The sequence below is a fragment of the Aspergillus nidulans genome, chromosome III (genome assembly GCF_000011425.1).
Source record: "Aspergillus nidulans FGSC A4 chromosome III".
In the NCBI taxonomy this organism is placed as follows: domain Eukaryota; kingdom Fungi; phylum Ascomycota; class Eurotiomycetes; order Eurotiales; family Aspergillaceae; genus Aspergillus; species Aspergillus nidulans.
In genome coordinates, this window is record NC_066259.1 from 624,952 (window position 1) to 646,681 (window position 21,730).

Here is a 21,730-nt window from a genome sequence, read left to right on the forward strand (position 1 = left end):
ACGAGGTATTACATAAACTGGCTCATGAAGAAGAATATGCTAGAGTACTTCTGTCAAGATTAAATACATACGTAGTCTCAATTCGAGTATATGCTTCTCCGATTGGATGTAGCAAGCAGCCAATCCAGGGTGCGAGAAAAGGAACGCTGAGGCAGAGATACATAGCTCACGAAATCTTCAGAGGATGCTCTGAGGGGGAATCAAACATGGTGATAAATGCTAGGCAAAATCAAATATAAGGAACGTGGTCTTATCAGGGAATGGCATGGTCTATTGGTCGAGAGAAAAACAGCTGAAAAACGAGCAGATGAATCAGAAACGGATGGCGAACAAATCCATCAAACCTTCGCCCGAGCGCCAGATGTTAACTGCGTGATAATCGTACAGACTTTTTAAGTCGATAATTTGTATGAGTGTCGAGATATCATGTCACGATCTCTGATCCTGGCAGAGAATCTCCGCTCATTTAAAAGTTTGACGCAGCATTGACGGGGCCAGGGTTGTGGTACTGGTCGAGCGTAGACCTGAAGGGAGTGCCCCCAGAAGGGCTTGGGGCTTTCTCACGGACACCAGAGCCGACGGCAGTGCCGCTCATAAGGTCGGTAGCGTCGTCATCCGCAGCAGCCCGCCTCCGGGCACGTATCCTCCAAGCAACCACCCCAATAGCACCAATCAGGATGGCACCACCAACACCAACGACGACACCGATGATTATTTTCTTCTGGTTGGAGTCCAGGCCAGAGTCGGAATCGCCAGAAGACCCGCTCAAGCCGGGGGATTCCGTAGATTCACTGGCTTCACTGTTTGTGCTAGTGTATGTGGTAGGAACTGGCGTTCCATCAATAGTCTGGGTTGTTGTGATGGTGGTCACGGTCGGAGTGCGTGTCGTCGAGCTGTCATCATCTGAAGAGCTCGTGCTAGTGGTTGTGGGATCCGGATCAGTGCTTGATGAAGTGGTCGTGGTATCAGTGTCGCTCGTCGTTGTGGTTGTGGGATCCGACGTTGAGGTAGACGAGGATGATGTAGTAGTGCCAGAGCTGGTTTCATCATCGGACGAGCTTGTTGAACTCGACGTTGTTGTTGGCTCTGTCGTCGTCGTACTGGAAGATTCAGAGGTAGTGGTTTCGGTGTCAGAATCGGTGTCTGTAGCAGAGGTCTGGGTGGGTGTCGGAAGAGCGTCGGTGACATCCGAGATGGAATCTGTGACCTGTGTGCTCTGACCCGCTACCACAGCCACGAGAGAGAGCGAGTAGAGAAAGAACGGGAGAGCAGTGACCCGCATGATGGGCTATTCGATGTTGCGATGGATAGATCGAGATGACAACGATCGAAGAACTCGAGCGTCGTATAAGCCCAGGCTGACGATCACTCTAGGAGAAATGCGGGTGGCGAAGAAGCGGAGAGATTTAACGAGGGTCTGATTCGGGGCCTAAGCGCGAGGTAGGCAAGGGAGCAAAGGAAGTCTTTAACGAGCGACTATCACCTCGATGGAATCCGTCAAGGCGATAATAACAGCGATGAAGGTATTGAGGAAAAGATTGTAAGGAGGTGGGATGAGAATGGGAGGGAAAGGATAAAAGGACTTGGGAGTCACGCCCCCCGACAACACAGCTGGCCCAGCCTGGATGAGACGGCAAAAAGCCCTAAGGCTCAAGTGGACTAGTGCGGAATCTCGGTCAGGGAATACTACTCTGTAATGCGCACAGCATAAGGCGCCAAGTCCATTTTGCTTTTGGATTCTTTCAAGCCTGATCATGGGTCTGCGGTCGATTCTTAGCGCAGGCACTAAGGGGCTTTCTAGCCATTCAAGGCTCGTCGCGTGAGACACGCTGGGGGCAGTGTTTCAAGAACGACAGTTTATCAGCTGTCAGAGCGATGAACAAGGAAAGCGACTCCTTCTCGTCAGTCGTCAGAGGTGCGAGACTATCCTCTGCATGATTGCATCCTTCATTGCAACCGTGTCGATCCAGTGAGTTTTTCCCAGTCGAGACTGGAATCTGAGTATTATCCCTCACATTTGGAGTACTACTATTTTAAGCAGCGGGCCATGGTTCATGACTCCAGGGGCCATGGATGCCTCTCCTCCGGCGCCGGGCCTATGAAAGGAATAATCAAGGCACCCCATTCCCAATATCTATATCTGATTCGTTGCAATACTCAGCTCAGATTACCTAATCGGCTAAACTTCGCAACCTGGAACTCGGCGTTACTTGAATGGTTAATTCACATAATTATTCTATCTGTAGTAATGATAAAAAAGAATATTTGTTGGCCCTGACAATATTATTTGACGCAAAAGAATCCACAGTCGAGGCCCTGCAGTCAAGGGTCTGCGTAAAGCGATGCTCAAATGCACCAGCGGTGACGGAATCTGCAAGGCACCCGAGATGACCACGTATCTAACAACTGTCGTCCTATTTCATACTCCGAGTAATCAGAAATAAAAGACTTTAGATTGATCGGCGTGCCGTCGAGGTAGTTCCCACGAATTATGCAAACTAGGAAGGTGGACTTCCGAGTCTTGACTTTTGGCGGCCCACGTCGTGTGTTTTTCCATGAGCACGTGAATAAGAATTAGATCGTGTGCACGGGGTACGAAGACTATCTTCCCGAACTACGGATGTTATCTCATTTTCAAGTGCTCGACTTATACCAAACGTCTGCAATATTGATTTCTTACTATCAAAAAATCATAGTAAACACTCCGTTTTCCCTCGCAAACCGGCAGGTTTGCACGCTATTGTCCTCCGTTCAATAGAGCACAATGATGATTATGGATATACTCCATCGGTTGACCGGACTGCCCAGTAGTGAGGCGCTGATCGGCAAATAGACGCCAGCGCAGTTCTTGTTCTCCAATCAGTCATTACTGAGCTCTAATTAGCCGCTTCGTTGGAGCATAGGGTTTCGGACCGTTTACTTTTTGCTCATATGCAGAGTGACCCGCTTCTCGAACATTTGAGCTAGTGTGCGTAGGGCTGGCGATTGCGTATAGAATGATGGATACCTCCATGGAGACTGTAGGATACTAGACAAGAGTATTAAGGCATGCGTGCCGTATAACCGGTAGGAAATAAAGACACAGGCCAAACTCATCATTCCTTCTCCTTCCATGCGGCGACGCACACGCCGATATCCTTCCTCGAGATGGGCCTGCCTCAGAGAATCCACACTGGTTTAAGCCATTGAACGATACGATCCACATAGCTTGCCAGGCTTGTTGAGTGGCACCAGGAACGAGGTCATGGGCCTACCCGCGGCCCCGTATGCCCTCCGAGACTGAATGAACAGCACTCGTGTCAAATACCGGCTTGCACATCCAAGGAACCAGCATGGCGGAACGCCACGAGCTTGTCTGCACGAATCCTAAGCTCCTATTCCAGAGTCGCCAAATGAGAGGACGCGGCAGCGATATGTCGTGTGCGGTTCTGGACAATATATGCAGGACGCGTCTCATGGATTAGAAGGGCGCGGCGTACTCTGTGGTACTAGGTAGTGTGGTGTGACCAAGTCATTCATTTCTCCCCGGTTTCTTCCCTTTAAGTTGCTCTTTAATTTCTTCCTTGAAGTACTGGAAAAACTGCTTTACGGGGCCTGGACCTGAACACCCCTAATCAGCACTCCCAATCAGCAATTCGAGCTTCAGAGCGGTCTTACCCATATTTTCTATGTTGTTGCCGTCCATCCCTTCTGCAGGCGTGCCATGTCTCAACCGTTGAACCTTCCCATGTACTCTACCCACCATTCGATGAAAGCTTGGGCTTCTCAGTAGCTTGGGGGTAGATCAGTATTGTAATCGAATGTGACGCCTAGAACGCGCATACCTGGGTTGTCAGCCAGACCTATATGAGAGATGTGTCAGCCATAGTTTCGGAGCAATGCACTGAGGCACTTTAAATGTCGGCCTACCTCGATTAGTGTCCAGGGCGAGAATCGCATTCTTGTAGCCGCAATCCCCTTCACGCTATTATCCGTGTGCCGAGTATGGTGTTGATAGGTTTGTTGAAACCTCAAGAGTGCGAATGTCAGTTTTGAAGGAGGTCCAGGTAGCGGAGGGGGTTGTGAACTGATAGGTTTGTCAGCAACGTCAATGCAAATTCAGGCCAATCAAAACTGGGAATAGTATAAGCCCACTGCACAAAATGTCCCTCATCCGCCTGCAGAATTCTTGTATCTCAGGACCGCGCTTTTCTCTGCAAGCTTCATTGTTTGACAGACAAACTGCAGTGGGAATCTGAGACAAGCTATTCTTAAGACAGTTCTTCATTTGTATCTACGTCTCTTACCCCTCTTATAATAATGCTTGGAGCGATATATTCACAATCATAGGTTACCAAATTACATCACTGCTTAGCTTCATGATCAGCAATGATCACTGATGATCTTGATAAACATAATGCGATGATAACTCCTTGATGGAGAGTTCTGTTGTTCTCCTTAGTCCTGAAGAAGACTTTTATCTTTGGTTCTCTTTGGTTTCTCCAGCAATGTATTTTCAACCTTTCCCTATACTAATATAGAAGTTACTCCTGATTTTCTTCAACGTCTTTTGATTCTCCCCTTAAATAAATCTACCAAGTCTAGCATACAGTCTACGACGTGGGTGTCGCGTGCCGTTTGGGAGACCTTTTAAGCATAATTTCGCCGTGCCACTTGTCTTTCCCTTGCAGCGAACTCCTGCCCTGGCGCTCACGGTGGACGTGCACGACTTCCCCGCTACAACGACTCATAACACGGACAATATTATCCGGACGAAAGTCAGCCCGATAAGCGGCCTTGTCCGTGTGCGATCCAGAAACCTGGCCGAGCAAATCACGCCGAGGAGCAGCTTCCACAGCTGTCTCGATCTATCGACACTACAGATATCATCCCTGCCACAACCACCCAACGGCGCCGCTGACGATCGGCCCGGCGCCTCGGAGGGGCAGTCTCTCACAGCGCCAACATCCCGCTCTCGATCCCCCGACACCCTCAGCTTCCGCAGCGACTCTCGAAAGCTTGCCTCGAAACGGAAGCGGGTTTCACGAAAGGCGCGCGGCGTCCTGGGCAAGGTTCGTGCCTTCCAGAGGCTCGCTGCCGCCAGGATGGCGCATCCCACCATTAAAATTGATACAAGCGTCCAAGCCAACAAGCGCTCGCACCCGGATAATGAGGATGGAGTCGGCGTTGTGGATGGATCAGATGATGACAACCCGGAGATGGAGCTGGGGGATAATGAACATGTTCCCCCCTTCCTTCGCCAGTCGGTTCTTGGTTGGTTTGCCTTGATCACAATTTCTGCCACGATAAAGTCATGGGCTCATTATTTCTCTACATCTAGATATCCGTCATAAGTTCGAAGAGCTGGAATACATGCAAGGAACTCGAATCTTGGAGGGGTCCCGGGCGAACGACCCCTCGCACCGTTGGGCGCTCGACGCGGATCCCGAAGTCAGGGCTAGGAATCGATATGCGAATGTACAAGCGTGGGCGAATTCTCGCATACACCTACGGGTTCCTGAAGGCGAATGTGATTTTATAAATGCATCGCCTATCGTCCTTAGGGATTCGGTTTCGCAAGAGGAAAGGAAATATATCGCAACACAGGTAAATAGCGACATTGTCTGGAGTGGAAGAATAATGCTCAATCGACGATAGGGTCCCAGGCTAGACGACCTCTACCACTTTTGGAATATGGTTTTCCATGAAACCGGAGAAGTGGCAGTGGTTGTCATGCTTACACAAACGATGGAAGCGGGTCGCGAGAAGTGCTCCCAGTACTTTCCGCTCGAGATCGAAAATCCGATGTATCTACGGCAGGACAACAGCAATCCCCATCTTGAAAGTGAACAGCAAGAGTTGGAAGGTGGAGATGTGCTTGGTCACATCACCCTCCTGGAAAGCACATGGGATCTAGAATGTCGTTCTGAAATCCGACGGCTCCAGCTCACATTGGGTTCCGATTCCAAGACGGTGTGGCATTTCTTATTTGCAGGTTGGGCAGATTATTCTAAACCTGTTGGCGACGATCGCGATGCACTCCTCCACCTGATAAAGCTGTCAGCCTCTAAAGCTTCCTCTCCACAGAATCCTCGAATTGTTCATTGCAGCGCCGGAGTCGGGCGAACCGGCACCTTCATTGCACTTGACCATCTCTTACAGGAACTGGAGTCAGGTCAACTATTAAAGGTCACTGATGAAGACATAGATCCTGTATTTGAGACGGTGAACCTGATGCGCGAGCAGCGAATGATGATGGTGTATAACGAGATGCAGCTGATTTTTATATACGAAGTCTTGCGCGAGCAAGTTGACATCATCCTAGAGAAGACATATGGCATCAGCCGCCAGCGGTCAGTTGCCAGGTCCGCTAAAATAGCGAAACTCTCCGAAGAGGACTATCTACCTGCACCAAAACCGGAGTTGGAGGCTGCTGGGGACCTTTCTGACACCAGGGCCCCTGAGCACTCTGATACTGATTGAACTCTTAGCTGATCGCAATGGTAGCTGTTGGCTTTCGGACGGCTTGCTTATATGATGCCCTGACGTATATCTTATATCCTGTCCCCTCTCACTTCCTCGTTCTTTTATGACTAGCCATGAACTTTCTCCTCATACAATGTCTTGGCCCTCTTCATTCTGCGCCTGGCCTTGCGAATTCGTTATCTTGACTGACTTTTATTGCTGTACCTGCGACTGTTGTTCTATTTCCTCGCAGGTCTCGGGCCGCTTCTGTGACGGCCAGAATCGCTTGTTGTATGTCGTTTCTTTAGCTAGGAAAACCTAGCCATAGCCTTAGAATTCCTGTATCATATTTGGCTTCGATGATCAGGATCCATGGCTTAGAGCGAGCGGCATTACCTACTTTCTTCTACCCATGCAGATGAACTCTGCGTCGAGATCACAGAGCACGGAAGTTATAGTAGTCGACCATGGCCCAACTCATGCATCCAACGTTTGACCGGTATAGTACGCAAGAGGCTCAAAAATCTGCCGTAGGCCAGCGCAATTGGGTCTATTTTGAATAAACCTGAAGCAAGCGAAACTTCCTTTAGATATCCAAGGTGTTCTAGAAGGGTTAAGGGTATCGAGTCTCGTAAATCTCAAACAGGATTAGGCGATGTGAAGGTATGACCCGATATATATTTCCGCATCATTGCTTGAACTTGAAGGTGAATTTTTGTTTCCTAACTCTTAGAATACTGCGAAAGTATACTCTTGCAGCTGAAGTTTTTACCTACAAAACTATCCAGTAGATCCAACAAGAGAGGAAGGACACAACCACGGCTGACCCCTTCGGTGGCTTATTTACACGCTTTAACTCCATATATCATGCCAACGAAAATCGAATCCAAATATACACAGGGCAAACGTGAGTCATAGCGTGAAGAGTCAGGAGAATCAACCGTAGAATGAAATCATATCAGGCTGTCATGACAAGAGTACGTAGCATTTCTTCGTCAACGTGTTAAGACCGAGGGACATCAGGTACCGATTATGGCGTCATGGCGGAGGGCAGTTATATCATGAGTAGAGCTAAAATAAGAACCGTGGCTACTCGGGCCGTATCATCAGACCGATCATGATAGCGAAACGCGAAAGAATAAAATCGTTCCGGGAAAGGGTAATAGTTCACTTCTGCTAGGAACCTCTCTACATAGCCCGATACCAGCAGCACGGAAACAGCCGCAGTATTGAGGCAAATGTAGAAGCTGACCCAACTTAGTCATTCCTCTTCCCTTCTGCAAGACCCTTCTGATCTTTATCTGCAGCAGCCTTCCCAGTCAAGCCGCTACTGGGGTCGTCGCCATCTTCTGTGTCCCAAGTGTCGACAGCATTCTCATCCCAGTTATCAACCTCCTGCTCTAGATTGACCACACCAGATTCCTGCGGCTCTAGTTGCTCTCTCTCACGGTGATCCGGGCTCATACCAAGCTCGACATCGTCTTCGCCGCCCTCACCGAGGGACCCGAATCGGGACTTGCGCCGCCGTTCCAACATCCGCCGGTGATACCAACCGCATAGCCCGACTGCACCGAGACTTCCGACAATATTGGCTAGCAGGTCGAAAGGGTCGAAGGACCGACCGTTGGGGAGAATTCCTTGGAGGATTTCGGATCCGACGCCGAGGGCAAGGGTGCAGACAACCAGGGTCAAATGGAGCGTACGCCGGCGGGAGGTGTCGGGAATCCAGTAGAAAATGAGGGAGATGAGGAAGAAGATGACGACGTGAAGGAGCTTGTCATTTGGTTGTAGATTGGCAGGAATGGAGGACGATTCGCTGTGTGGAAGAAGGCCTATGTAGGCGGATAAAATTAGGAGGAAGATGAAGGCCCCTGTATATGAGCAATTAGCTGGATGTGCTACAATGAAGTAGTCTGATAGAGCCGGCGCGTTTAGGTAGTAACGACCTGATTGCCAGGAAAAAGGGAGAAGAGCGAACGTACCTGCAAAAGGATATCGGATTCGCATGGTGGAATCAGACAGAATGGTTATCGCGAAGGAGAATGATGACAGCTCGGCGGGTTGAAGCTCTGAAGCTTGCCTGATGTTGGTTCACGTCATGTGCAATTATACGGGATTGTACAAAGCTGGATAAGATTGCATGAATAATTATGAAGGGCACCGTCCCATCCATAAGGTAACACCGGTCTCAATGACATGGACTGACAATGCCTGGCCAGTATCTCCGTATAACTATTTTTCTGAAGGAATATAAGTGATCAGAGTATACTCCATCTATTTCATCTGTGCCTGTCCTGTCCTTATGAAAGCTGGTTCCTTCAAAATTGCACGGTTGGTCTGAAACTGCGGCGACCGTTCTTGCTGGTCACGGCACCGACCTGACTTCACCTCATCCATTCGCGCAGAGAACCTTGTACAAAGCCGGTGCCTTCGCCATCCAAATCCTCGCCGTTTCATCCTCTAGGGCTCTGGAAACAGCGTCCTCTGTTTCTCTATAACTTGTACTTTATCTCTATGTATTTTTTCATCGTTCAAACCCGCTCGTTGTTGCCTACCCGAATCTGATTATAACCGTGGAGAAACGAGCCCCCTCGCCCGCCCCAGAACCGGGGTTTTGGAGCGAGCATGTCGCTCGGACACCACAACGCCTGGCTCCCCCCAGGTCACCTCCGGCCCCCCGACGACATGCATGATGCGCGGACCTTCAATGGCTATCCAAAACCTTTTTCCGGCTCCAGAACACCCCAAATGCGCGGCTCCATCGACGCCGACGGTCCTCACACGGGCAATCTGATATCGGAGGCCGACACTGTTTCGGAGGAAGATCCACGTATCGCTCTATTCCGCGACTTGTATACTCGCACTGAGGCGAAAATTAACGGCTTATTTTCGGGTGAAAAGCTACCGGAGGACACTCTCGACGATGCCGTCGCCGTCCTCGAGGGGGCTGAAGCTGAGGACAAACGCGCCCACGAACCGGCACCCCCCAAGAAACCTGCGAGAAAGCTCGATGATGATGATTACGACGACTACGACGATGACGATGACGATGATGATGCGAAGCCTGCATCGTCGCCCGCGTTAAAGGTATCGGCCCCTGCTCAGCAACCTACTGCCCTGCCGTCGCCAGGTCGTCCATTCAGCGCCTCAATGCCCGCAGCCGGGGAAAGCACAAAGGAAGCAAAGAAAGAGAGCTTGGAAGATATTCGGAAGAAGCTAGAAGAAGACAAGAAGGCCACAGAAGAGGCGGCCAAGAGAAGCTTCCACACCCTGTTCTACACACTGGAGAACGATAGAGATGCAATGTTGGATCAACAGCGCTTGGAAGAATCCGAGAGACAGGTTGAGGCTGAGATGTCCGGACAGGCCAGTGCCGGCAATAATGCAGCGTCAGGGTCAAGCGGACACGGCTCGTTGAGTAGTGCCAACCTTGGCGCGTCAAGCTTGACCTTAAAGAACCTGATCGCAAGGATTGACATGAAGCGCAATATGGTGCAAGCTTCTGATGCCGAGCTTCGCAGCCTGATGAGCGAAGTTCGCAAAAACCGTAGCAAGTGGGCTAGCGAAGATAAGATCGGCCAGGAGGAGCTCTATGAAGCTGCGGAGAAAGTCCTTAGCGAACTGAAAGCAATGACCGAGCATTCTTCTGCTTTCTTGACCCGCGTTAACAAACGTGATGCGCCTGATTACTATAACGGTGAGTTCGCCTTCTCCCTTCCTTGTAGCTCATATTAACTCTGTTTTAGTCATCAAACACCCAATGGATCTTGGAACAATGACCAAAAAGCTAAAGGCCCTCCAATACAAATCCAAACAGGAGTTTGTGGACGACCTCAATCTCATCTGGTCGAACTGCTTTAAATACAACACAAACCCAGAGCACTTCCTCCGAAAACATGCCATGTACATGAAGAAGGAAACCGAGAAATTGGTACCGCTCATTCCTGATATCGTTATTCGAGATCGTGCCGAGGTGGAGGCGGAAGAACGACGGCTTCAGCTTGCTGATGACGGCGGAGAAGAAAGTGACGATGAGCCTATCATGTCCTCAAGAGGCCGAAAAGCCCCGGGGAAATCGTCCAAGAAGGGTGCTGCCCCAGCTTCGAAAACCCCGAGTGGTTCTGAACCTCCAGCTGGCTCCGGCTCACAACCGTCGGCGCCTGTACGCTCCGACTCTGATGCTGCCGTGGAAGGAGTACAGAATGGATTTGCAACACCCCCTCCCGGCACGTCTACCCCATCCGACCCCGCTGGTGCGGGTCTTGCCACATCTGGAGGACAAGATGATAGCATGGACCTTGATGGTTTGGTAACGCCCCCCACCGCACTAAGCGCGTTGGCCACGCCTGGTGTAGAACTTGCCGACCCTGAATATAAAGTGTGGAAGCAAGTCACGAAGAAAGACAGAGCACTTATTGCTGCAGAAAGACATCGTCTCTTCAAAGGCGATAAGCTGAATTCTGACGAACCGGCTCTTCTTCGCACGAAGGCGGGTATGAGAAGGTGGCTCAGGAACCAGCACCAGATCTCAACCGATGGCGATAGTTCGAATGACCTTGGGCCAAAACCGAATGCCGCCAGCGAGACGCTAGCTGAAGGTATAGAAGTTGAAGAGGACAGAGTAATTCCTGACTATTACGATGTTATGTCTGGTATACCAGATCTTCCCCCTCATCTGTTGTGGAGAGAAGACAGCGAGGGAAATCTAGTAGACAACTCAGAAGACTTTTTACGGGTCCTTCCCAAAGGACTCTTCACCCAGCCGGACAGCAAGCTTTCTCGAAAGATGGATGCAAATATGAGGCAAATGCAGGAAACCAGGAAAATTTGCTCAAAGATTGGTATCGTCAAACAAATGCAACTGCAGTCTCAGGTAGGAACATGGTATTCCTACATAGCATCATGCTAACTTCTCCCCCAGATGTACCAGAACCAGTTCCAGAAGTATCAGCCAGAGCCCTTTGTTGAACAGGATGTCGAGGCCCATGTTATGAACGACAATGGTCCTGTGATCGCCCCATGGGTATGCAAGGCCGCTCTGCAGCGTTCGGTAGCAAAGATATTCTACCACACCGGCTTTGAAGAATATCAGCCATCGGCTATCGATGCTGCGACCGATATGGCTTCGGACTTCTTCGTCAAGATTGGACAGACATTGAAATCGTACATGGAAGCGCCGAAAGTTCCTGTGGCAGATTCAGTGGAAGCAACTAGCTCACCGCAGTGGAAACGGGCGTACACCGAGCCAGAGATGATGCTTCATACTCTGTCCTCCGTCGGCATCGACATTGAGGGACTAGAGTCTTATATCAAAGACGACGTTGAACGTCTCGGAACGAAACTCGTGACTGCACATGATCGCTTACGCTCGCTTCTTTCTGAGCTCCTTCGCCCCGTCCTGCAAGATGGTGGTGAAGATGGCTCTATGGCCTTCGCTGACGGTAGTGAACAATTTGTCGGTGGTGATTTTGCCGAAGATATCGACGAAGACTTTTTTGGCTTCAAAGAGCTGGGCTTGGACAAAGAATTTGGGCTAGCCACGCTTAGCGTGCCATTGCATCTTTTGCAAAACAGGATGTACAACGCGGCCCAGGCGCAAAACACAAAGTAAGTTATCCAGACCGCTGCCTATTCTTCAATACTAACCAAGACTCCGACAGTACCTCCCAATCCGTTACAGTCTTTCCCCCGCCTCCTCCGTATCCACGCATCACTACCGAAAATGTATCATCGCAGATCGGCTTGGTGCAAGCCTTTTTTAATGCCAAATTACAAGCGCGCAACAACGAACCACTGGTCGAGGACCTCGAATTACCTCCTAAGCAAAGGCCATCGGCTGGTCGACCTCGTCTTCCTGCTTCTGGGAAAATCCCGCCGCCTTCTAGTCTTCCTGGACCAACTTCGAGTCCACAGAAGCGGCCACTGCCGCCTTCAGTTCCTGGATTCAACGCTATAAACCAGGAAGCTCTGAACCTAATAAGAAGAAGGTCAAGAAGAACAGTGGCGTGGCGATGGGGGTTGCTGACGCTCCCGGTGAAGACGAAGCAGCAACAGGAACCAATGGGGCGAAGGCTCCAAACCTAAAATCTGAGGGCTCCTCTAACGACCTCATTAACGGCAATGCCGGAGCTGAAACATTAGACGCTCCTGGTGCTGAGGATTCTACCAACGCCGACCAGGTTAAGGGTAATGACAATGCAGTGCCCATCACCAACGGAACTGCAGGCGACGCGGCATGACGTATGACCATGGTATAGGTATAGAACTCTTCGTTAATGATCTCTTCGACTGGGTCTGTTGGACGGGTATGCTGCTTGTTTCATGGAATGCAGCACTTGTTGGTTGTTTGTCTAGAGCAAATCGGCGTCGGTTGTTCGGCTTATCCTTTCACTTTTTCTTCTGTCATTTTCTTCCTTAAATTCACCCATCCGCCTACCTTCTTCAATTCTCATTCCCCATGTGTTACTTGGACCCCTTCTATTCTTCGTCTTGTTATATCTTCTCCACCTAATTGTGTTTACTTTACTGGATGCCCACCTGCGGTGCTCCAACAGGGCCCTTCCAGCTTGTTGTTCTACCTGCCTACCCATCTACCTATACCTATAACATACACCGGAATCACATCTGGTCTATATCCTATCCCTCTTCATCCTCCACTTGATATTCCAGCATTTGGTTAGGCAGCTTTTCCTTCCGGTGGATCTTGTCAGCATTGAACGCGAGTTGCAAAGCTCTAAGGTGGCCTCTAGGAAGTCGAAACTAATATACCCCACCCCTGGAGAAAAACTGCAATGTACTGTGTCTCACAGATCGGTTCAAAACAACCTCATACAATGCTTCACGGTCTTTCTTCCCGCGCCGTCTAAATATGTTCTCTCTTTCCTGCCTTCCCTTGTCCTTTGACTGCATCTATTGAGCTATCTATCTCTCTACGTTTTTGCACTGAGCATTTCACCTCAGGGATCGAGCTCGAGCATACTGATACAATAATGTTTTGTTTATCCAAAATAAACGGACAGCGTCGTTCTTCATAGACTGAACCAAGTAACTACATAGTCGGGCGTGCACATCCTTTGGTTCAGTCTACGGCTCCACCGCGGCGCCCCTACTCCAGTGCTGCGTTTCAAGACTACTACGTATTTCTCGTGCCGGTACGGCGTAAAGTTTGCATCAGTGTAATTCTTGTTCGAGTTGGGGGCTTCCAGGTTTCCCTCAATTGGACTTGCCATTCTGTTGCTGGACCTTGTTTCGCAAGAGACCTATGACTACTGAGGCAACACTCTATAACCCAAACACCTTGAGGATTGGGACTGACAGTCGCCGCAGCCCTGGAGAATGACAAGTGTGAGGCTTACGCTACGTAAGCATGCTACAAGCTACGATGCAACTTCAGGTGCTGCAATCAAATAACATGGAACCGTCTGAGAATTTGAGGTCTTCTCTAGTTACATGATTTAAGCAACCTCTCCATCACTAGTCCGCTTCAAATATTGCAGCTCAGTGGATCTTGCATGAAATCCAGAAGATTTTGTCCCTGAGAATGCTGTCATGCAATAAAGAATGACATAAAATTCAATATCCAGGCTAATGCCAGGTATTAGGCAACAAAGATGGAAGAAGTGTACAAAGCCCGAAATTGCTTTCCTGATTACAACCCCTGGCGCCCCTACAGCTATATAGCATCTCTCTAAATGTACCACATGCCAAAGGGCAGACGGTTCGAAGTGCCATGAATCGGCAGAAGGCGAGGATCCGCTTTCTTCTCCTTCGGCTTGGGGTTCGTTAGCTTGACCTCGGGTCCGCTCTGGGGGCCAGAGCTTGCAGGAGCATCATCGTGATGACGTGCACGGTTGGAGATAAGGTGTGCATAGTAGATTGCAGGGACTGTGGCTCATGTTAGTACTCTGGAAAGTTGCCATCGAGGATGGTCAAACCTACATAAAGAAACTGAGGTGGTTGAACGCATATATTGATAACAATGATCATATATCATGTTCTGAAGCTCCTGTGGCCGGTGCTTGATCTCATCAAGAACAACATGATAGTGAACAGGGCGGCTATTGCCCTGCAGAGCAATGTGAGAGTATAGCAAGAAGTCCCAGTCATGGGGGCTGGTGACGTCTCGCTCGATGAGAGTCCCAGGCAGCGGGTTGCCGTTCTTGTCGACAGAGTTATGATCACCTGGGGGAAGGTGTATATATATCTCGAAGCTAGCGTCGTTGGTGCCGCTATGTGAAGTGCAACATTAATGCAAATGGGGAATGAGGTAGACAGGATGCATATAGACTTGGTACAATAATGTCTGGGTGAAAACTCCAAATGCGATTCCAGCGCCACTTGGGAGACAACAGGAGTGAATTCCATGGGAAGGACAGGATCACGCTATGTTCGAAGTGACGCAAGAGGCAGAGACGGAAAAGTAACTGGCATGAACAGAATTGGAAATGAGGATGCTTTAACAATTCCGTAGTGTAGTGAATTGCAAGAGGAGTGTGTGGTGGAGGGTTGAGATTTCGTGCTAAGAAGCAGATAAACACCGACCTACTAATAGTCGATGCTAAACGTGCCATAAGGCAGGTCGATGTTACGGCACATATCTGTGAGCAGACGAAGTCGGTCCAAGGACGGGTCGCCGGCATTGCGAGTTTCACTCTGGGCCATCGTTGCGGTTATGCGGTTGAATAAGGTATTAATTTTGAAAACGCGTTGAAGATGTCAGAGAAGATTGCTTCGCTGTTGACAAAGTCAGAGGCAGACGGGCGATGAATGTGTTCTGCTCTTACCAAAGGACAGATAAAAGTACCTGAGGATTCGAAAGAGTTGCCTAGGAGAAGATCTATCTGCTAGAAGAGATTGGGAAGGCTTGCGAAATGTGGAGGATGATCTTCGTATTGAAGAAGATCAATGAAGGAGGAGGTCGAGGTTGAAGTGTCGTTGACAAGAAGGAGACCTTGTATGGTTGACTTTATTTGAAGAGGAGAGAGAAAACAGGCAGGAGGAGGAAGGAGAGGAAGAACAATTGAATGGGCGGGTTTATAAGATCCTTCCCAGGGAGGAAGTAGGAAGATGGAGTGAGGTAAGAATTCCAAGCATCGTTTCGGATACTCTTCGAAGATACTAGCGAACTCTTGTTTGTAGGATTTCGTCGACTAGGAAGACGATGTGAAGGAAAGATGAATCTCAACGAATTTGAGGGGTTGAGGAGGGTTGTGTTAGGGAGAAAAGACAACCTAGTGGGCAGGGCAACACATGAAGAGAAATGAGCTCATTCACTTACCCCCTCATCTTCCCACGGCAACCAGCTCAATTGCTGGAGGCTCAATGTCTTTGAGACGGTAAGCAAGCTTCCTCCTTTTCTGCTATATACAAAGTGCGGCTATAAACGCCGAGGGCCTTTGCAGCATGCCTACTGATGATTCTGCACTTGGCTGGAGCTTCTCAAGGGTATATAGAACAGAAGTGCTGCTTGATTGCTCTCTTAACAGACAATTTCCCAAGCGAGCGTTGGAAGAGAAGGTCCACAGGGTACGGGGCCATCATTACGAGGGGGTAGGTGACCAATCCTTCTCAGACAAACTGGGGGTTTCTACTAATAACTTGGCTGTGAAGTGCGATGCTGAGAAGCCGAACATAGACATCCAAACTAAGATATAGAGGACTTGTTCGAAGCCTTCTAATAAGAATGCCAACCAAGAAACGCAGCTCTGCTGAGAATGTTCGCTGAGATGCATCGCTTCCTTCCTCCGCATACAAAATCTCGCACAATACCCAGAGCTTCGAGTACATGATGAAAGCTGGTGCGACGGTTGCGAGGACAAAACCACGTCTTCCCCTACTTCAAGCCTGCAACCTTCCCCTGGAGCGGACGGTAACAATCTATCTACCAAAGCCATCTGCTACAAGGACCAAGACCATGGGTAAAGCCGGCTTAGCGTTCGATATCTCTGATCCGCCGGACGCTACGGTAGCTTCACCGACCGACTAGCTCAAAGGCACAATACCTGCCTTGTCTGAGGGTGACGGAAGGGACAAAGAAGGATGCCTGCATTGGATGTAGATGAGGGAGGTTACAGAGGAGAGTTAGTGAAGCATTATCCCTCTATCATCACCCAGGTTTCGAGAATGACTCTAATACCTATACGCGTATCGAAAGGAGCCGCGTCGCTTGATATACTTCCGGCAGCAGAGAAACAAGGGCACTTGCCGAGTCTTCGTTTGACTCCAAATCCTGCGGAGGGATCAGTGGGATCTCTTATTTGAAAACGGCTCCGAGGCTGCCAGATCGCTCGCACTGACCATATTCATTATGTCTTGCCCATATTCCTCACAATCACATTGAAACCCGTCCGAGCTTCGAGTAAGCTTCGAGTATACCATGCGCCGGCATAGCTGCATCGCCTGTGTGTATCTCGTTAGGGAGACAGTAAGTCTACACGCATGCCACGCATACACTGGTAAAGCCTCATCTGATTCTAACCTCTCCCATCAGCTCTCCAATTATGCTAAAGCCTCAGCACCGATTTGTGCTATAACTGCAATGACAGTCCTGGTAGTGCTCAGGGAGTAGGCTATATTCTGACTTTTTTTGGGGCGGGCGTTGTCTCTGGCGGTGCGAGAAACACTTTTAGGGCTAGCTTTACAGCAAATCGTTGTCTAGCATAAATGTAGAACTAATCATTGAGTTCAAATAAGATCCAGGAAAAACAGAACTATTTCAAACTCCTTTTACTTCATAAAATACTGCTAGAGTACTCTGGCCTCGAAAGCTAGTTCGGCCCTGGCCGCTTTGACGTAGGCACTTGCCCAGTACCACCCGTAACGCCCCAATTGCCCAGCATACTCTAGCCTTGCGACAAGCATTATACCTTATCCTTGAAAGAAGGTCAATGAACTAGAGCAGAGACTGTTTTTCTTCGTGACTGGGGTGGTGGATGGACGCTTACTGGAAAGGTTACTGCTAATCAGAGAAGCACTCAGTGCCCTATACAGAGAATGACCATGTGACCATCCCCTTTCTTTTGCGTTTACTAAGAGTGTGGAAACAGAATACACAATACTTGACTTGGCTCTTTACAATGTCATTGAATTGAGACGTCTTTATGGATATGGTCATTCCCTTGCTCACGTACCAAATGCTCACCTGATGCGTAGCCTGGAACCGGTCACTAACTAGCAGCTAACGAATAGATGTATTGACACTAGAAGTAACTGACCAAGAGATACGGAACCGCCTTAGAGAAAGGTTGGTGGTCTGAGGCTGGGCTGCGGATTGCCATTAGGAGTTTAAGGCTGCGAACGTGCAAGAATGTAAGGTGTTGCAGGACAGATTGGCGTACTGCCCGTGCAACAGGGCTAACCGCTAGCTAGCGCGCAGTCTGAATTACGGCATTCTGAATTCACTTAGTGCAAAACCCATTCGAAACTACGCTGAGGCATGAGGTGAGAGGCAGCAGACTACGGAGGACTCCGTACAGTAGACTCGAACCCAAGCTGGGTATATTGGGGGGGGGGAAAGGATGAATAATTGATCAGCATCATATCTATTATCTTCTTGGTATCTCAGGGTCCCAAATCTGTACAGTTCGTAGTAGGTAGGCAAGTAATCCACCAGAGCCAAAAAAGAGTATTCTGGCCAGAATATTCCCAGCAAGGCCCGCAACATAAAGACGAAAAACGCCGTCATCCATGAAATGCAGAGCGCACATGTCAACCACGCCACCTTTGTAGTAATAGCCGCCGTCATCTGGTAATTGCGAGAGGAAGGGTAGGTAGCAGGACAATAAATGGACGCTTGTACGGTAAATACTAAGTAGCTAACGATATGCCCCTGCAGATTCAGGAATCAGTCATATTCGAGAGGCAACGGGGATTTAATTTGCCTTACCGGAAAATTGTTGTCCCCCAATGGTTGTTTGTCCTGTTCCAAGGCCACGGGCAGACTGAGGAAGAGGTATTTGCGATATGGAAGCTGGCAGATCTAACCGCCGGACAAGGTCGATCATCTTCTCCGCCGAGAACCGACCAGCGGTATACGTTGAGGCCGGCGGGATGACGCTTAGTAGATATACGATGTCGCGAGGCAAGGGCGCGGGCGAGCCTTGAGATCGATACTGAGATCCCGAGCTTGGGACCTGAAGTGCTGTTTGGGTTCGTTTTTGTTGGTCCAATTGCCGTCTCTGCGTCGTTGTCCTGAGTGGTGACTCGCCCCGGACGAACTTGCGTGGCCGTGACATATCATCGTCAAAGTCTTCTAGCGGCCTTTTCGGGGAGTTTGTGACGGAGGCTTCTGGAAAGCGGGATGAAGGAGTGCCATGGCGGGATGGGACTTGGCCTCCGGGGTATACTGTCTTCGGCCTTGTCTGAGAAGGAGAGATGATGGGCCGGAAAGTAGTAGGGTCGAAGTTGGGAGCAGAAAATCGGTGAGCAAATTGCTCCAATGTCGGGTCATCTGGGAACAACTCCCGCATACGAGTCTCCAGGTTTATGACTTGAACCAAGTCGCCATATCTCGACTCGTATTCATGGAGGAACGCAAATATGGGCTTGGTTTTGTGTACGTTTTCAGGGTTGGCAGCGAGCTTCCTCACCGTCATCTCAAACACTGCTCGGGCGTCTGAAAAGGTTAGATAATGCACAAAGCCTCGAAACAGGGTAACTTACTAATAATATCATTGATATCAATCAAATGCTTTAAATATTCGAGAGCGAAATTCTCATCTTCGGGAAAGAGCTTGGCACCCCGCTCGAATATCTTGGTGGCAGCCGGATCCTTGTAGCAGTGGTATTCTATAAGAGCGCTTGCAATATAGACATCGCTAGTAATGCGGCCCCTCTTGCGAGCATCTGCAAACACCTGCCGTGACCCAGGGACCTCCCCAGGCTTGCCCTTGCCCTGGATGCGGCGCATGGCACGCATGAGCGCAATCCACGCGAATGACACTGTCTTGGATAGGATACCAATCTGTATAGAATGTGCATGCCGAACCGCTTCAATCTGGGCGTTCTTAACAGATTCTTTTGCTTTCGTCTCGCTCTGATCATCGTCGTCATCGTCATTCGCCGCTGGCTGAGTATCGGGTCTCAATTTGAAAGTTTCTTCTAGCCGAGCAACATCTTGGGCCTCTCGAGTGCGCGCTTTGGCGATCAAATCGTAGAGCGCATCAAGTAGCCTGTCGTAGGGCTCCCTCACTTTAGCGCCTCGCTTGATGGGATCTTGTTCGGACTCAGAAGTTATTTCGAGCCGGTCTGCACGCTTGAACGCGAGCAAACAACTTTCCGGGTTAGCGTCTATGCCGTTCTTCAGAAACTCGTTCCCTTCTGTCTCCATGTCATTCAGAAAGCAGAAATCAGCCGCCTCGAACCAAATCTCGGGGAGAAATCTGAGTGCCATGAGGGCTTGCTTGTAAACATAAACCACACGGCCTTTGTATGCAGTCAAATCGTCTTCCTTCAGAACAAGGGGATCTCCTTTCTCCCAGTTAATCCAGCGTTTCCATATCTCAATTTGCTGCAAATATTCAAAGTCGCCTTCTGAGCCAGGAACAGGCGGCAATCTGGGGAGCGTTGTCCGGTTTAGATCGCGGGTGAAATTTTGGAGTTCCGTATAAGAGCTGCGTGCAGTCATGTATGAAGGTGACTGTTCCTGCAGAAATTTCCGTCCCTAGGGGAGGGGTTAGCGCGATTTCTTCCGAAAGGACGACCAAGCTCACTGTAAGTTTATTCAAGCCCATTTCGAATTGATCATATTCCTTCCATAAAGTATTGACAGCTTGCATTGGGACACAGATGGCTCTCTGGTAGGCTTTCCGGAGCAAGTCCATTTTCTGCTGATCTTGCCAACCGGAACCGCCGACGTTACCTGGCCCAGAGCGGATGAATTGGATATAGTCAGCCCAGATAGAACCAGACTCCTTGTCCATGCCAATATGTTGGAGGGCTAGCTCATAAGCCGAAGAAATGACTTTCCGGGCCTGCCCAGTTGTGTCCGTTGATAAAGGATTGCGCCGCCGAACGTAGTCCAGATATACCGTCCACAGTTGGACAGCCGGAATGGTAAGAAGCGTCCTATTGAAGATCTGCTCAAGGCGGAACAACTCGTTGAGTTCAGATTCCATAGTCGCGTATGCTACCCACATTTCGGCCTGCATAGATCAGTAATTGCCGTGGGTGTGGTATGAGGTTGACTTACAGATAAGGGAAACACCTTCAGGAACCTTTCATATACATCCCGAGCACTATCAATTCTATTGCGACTCCTGTGCTCGTTAATCAACTCGAGCCAGGCAGGGATGTCACCTCGAGGATCTTCCCGAATCCTGTCTTCCAATATTCCAACTCGATCATGGGGCAGGCGACCCTTCGCGGTAGAAGGAGAGTCCGGTGCCGGAGTGGCTGTAGCGCTTTCTCGTGCAATCTCAGGCTGCAAAGAAGTACGTGAGTTGTACAGGTTCTGGCCTAGATCCATGGACCCATCATTCTTAAAAGCGAGAGAAACAGAAGAGAGAGAACTATTAGGAACATTCTTCGCGCTGGCAGATTCCTGCGCAGCTTCATCCAATGATACATCAGGGGTAGAAGTAGCTTCATTTGCATTTCCTGGAATGGGCTGCGAAGGTATAATATTCATGTCCTCGACACCTAGTACAGCTGGCGGCTCATAATCCGCATCCCCCGCATCATCCTCATCCTCATCCTCAACCACAAACCCACCGATAGTTCTGGTTTTCGGCTGAACAGAGACACCGGTAGCCGGTACTGACGTCGAAGCCTGAGACTCGGGTCGTGAAGGTGGCTGAGATGGGTGGGCATTGCCAGCAGGGTCCGCGTCTTCGCGAAAGGATGGCTGGGGTTGTGAAACTGAAGTGGGAGTGTCTGTTTCTTGGAGTTGAAGGTTTTCTGAGGGAGCAGGATACTGGTCTTGAAGTGTGCTTGAGGGATCATATTCATCAGAGTCCGACGCATTCGCATTCTGATCTTCAGCGCCGTTATAACCCATCGAGCCAGCATTCATGGCCTGGGCCTCAAAGAAGGCCTTCTCAGCATCGTCTTCGGCCATGAAAATGGGTATTGACCTGCCCGGCGGTTGAACACAATTAGACTGTCAGCTGTTAGCGGCTCTAGCTCGCATGCATGCTGGACTTCAAGTGAGGGGCACCCACAATGATTCAAGCAGAAGCCGACACAGATTCGACCTGGAAATTAATATTAATAAGATTGATTAAGTACAGGCGACGACTTGAGAGGGATAGGCAGAAGCAAGCGGCAACGGAAAGGATTCGCTTGTTGC

General features: G+C 49.6%; 6 protein-coding genes across 6 annotated transcripts, besides 1 other annotated feature; 2 read left to right on the forward strand and 4 right to left on the reverse strand.

Annotated features, from left to right (window-relative positions):
- Window positions 1-21,730: part of a sequence feature (contig 1.84 954..621812(-1)) that runs on past both edges of the window.
- On the reverse strand, window positions 16-1,537 carry midA (putative cell wall protein). The gene has a single exon (XM_657409.2). The coding sequence runs from the start codon at window positions 1,280-1,282 to the stop codon at window positions 467-469; it is 816 nt and encodes a 271-aa protein (XP_662501.1). The 5' UTR covers window positions 1,283-1,537; the 3' UTR covers window positions 16-466.
- ptpB (tyrosine protein phosphatase PTP1) lies at window positions 5,085-6,462 on the forward strand (the record flags this gene model as incomplete). Its single annotated transcript, XM_657408.2, has 3 exons — window positions 5,085-5,253; window positions 5,321-5,586; window positions 5,638-6,462. The coding sequence occupies 3 exons, from the start codon at window positions 5,085-5,087 to the stop codon at window positions 6,460-6,462; spliced, it is 1,260 nt and encodes a 419-aa protein (XP_662500.2).
- On the reverse strand, window positions 7,702-8,451 carry ANIA_04895 (VanZ family protein; the record flags this gene model as incomplete). The annotated part of the gene is made up of 2 exons (XM_657407.1): window positions 7,702-8,315; window positions 8,427-8,451. 2 exons carry the CDS (start codon window positions 8,449-8,451, stop codon window positions 7,702-7,704), a joined length of 639 nt encoding a protein of 212 aa, XP_662499.1.
- Window positions 9,070-13,083, forward strand: ANIA_04894 (SAGA histone acetyltransferase complex subunit SPT7; the record flags this gene model as incomplete). Its single annotated transcript, XM_657406.2, has 5 exons — window positions 9,070-10,141; window positions 10,191-11,317; window positions 11,366-12,051; window positions 12,105-12,168; window positions 12,330-13,083. The coding sequence occupies 5 exons, from the start codon at window positions 9,070-9,072 to the stop codon at window positions 12,681-12,683; spliced, it is 3,303 nt and encodes a 1,100-aa protein (XP_662498.1). The 3' UTR covers window positions 12,684-13,083.
- ANIA_04893 (protein smsA) lies at window positions 14,132-15,105 on the reverse strand (the record flags this gene model as incomplete). Its single annotated transcript, XM_657405.1, has 3 exons — window positions 14,132-14,328; window positions 14,383-14,672; window positions 14,990-15,105. 3 exons carry the CDS (start codon window positions 15,103-15,105, stop codon window positions 14,132-14,134), a joined length of 603 nt encoding a protein of 200 aa, XP_662497.1.
- Window positions 17,988-21,704, reverse strand: rna14 (cleavage polyadenylation factor subunit RNA14; the record flags this gene model as incomplete). Its single annotated transcript, XM_050611577.1, has 6 exons — window positions 21,603-21,704; window positions 20,633-21,541; window positions 20,154-20,585; window positions 19,105-20,104; window positions 18,329-19,057; window positions 17,988-18,187 (listed from the first exon to the last, which is right to left on the reverse strand). Exons 2-6 carry the CDS (start codon window positions 21,497-21,499, stop codon window positions 17,988-17,990), a joined length of 3,228 nt encoding a protein of 1,075 aa, XP_050467592.1. The 5' UTR covers window positions 21,500-21,541; window positions 21,603-21,704.

Coding starts and splice junctions, on each gene's coding strand:
- midA (XM_657409.2), bottom strand. CDS start 1,282: ATGCGGGTCACTGCTCTCCCGTTCTTTCTCTACTCGCTCTCTCTCGTG.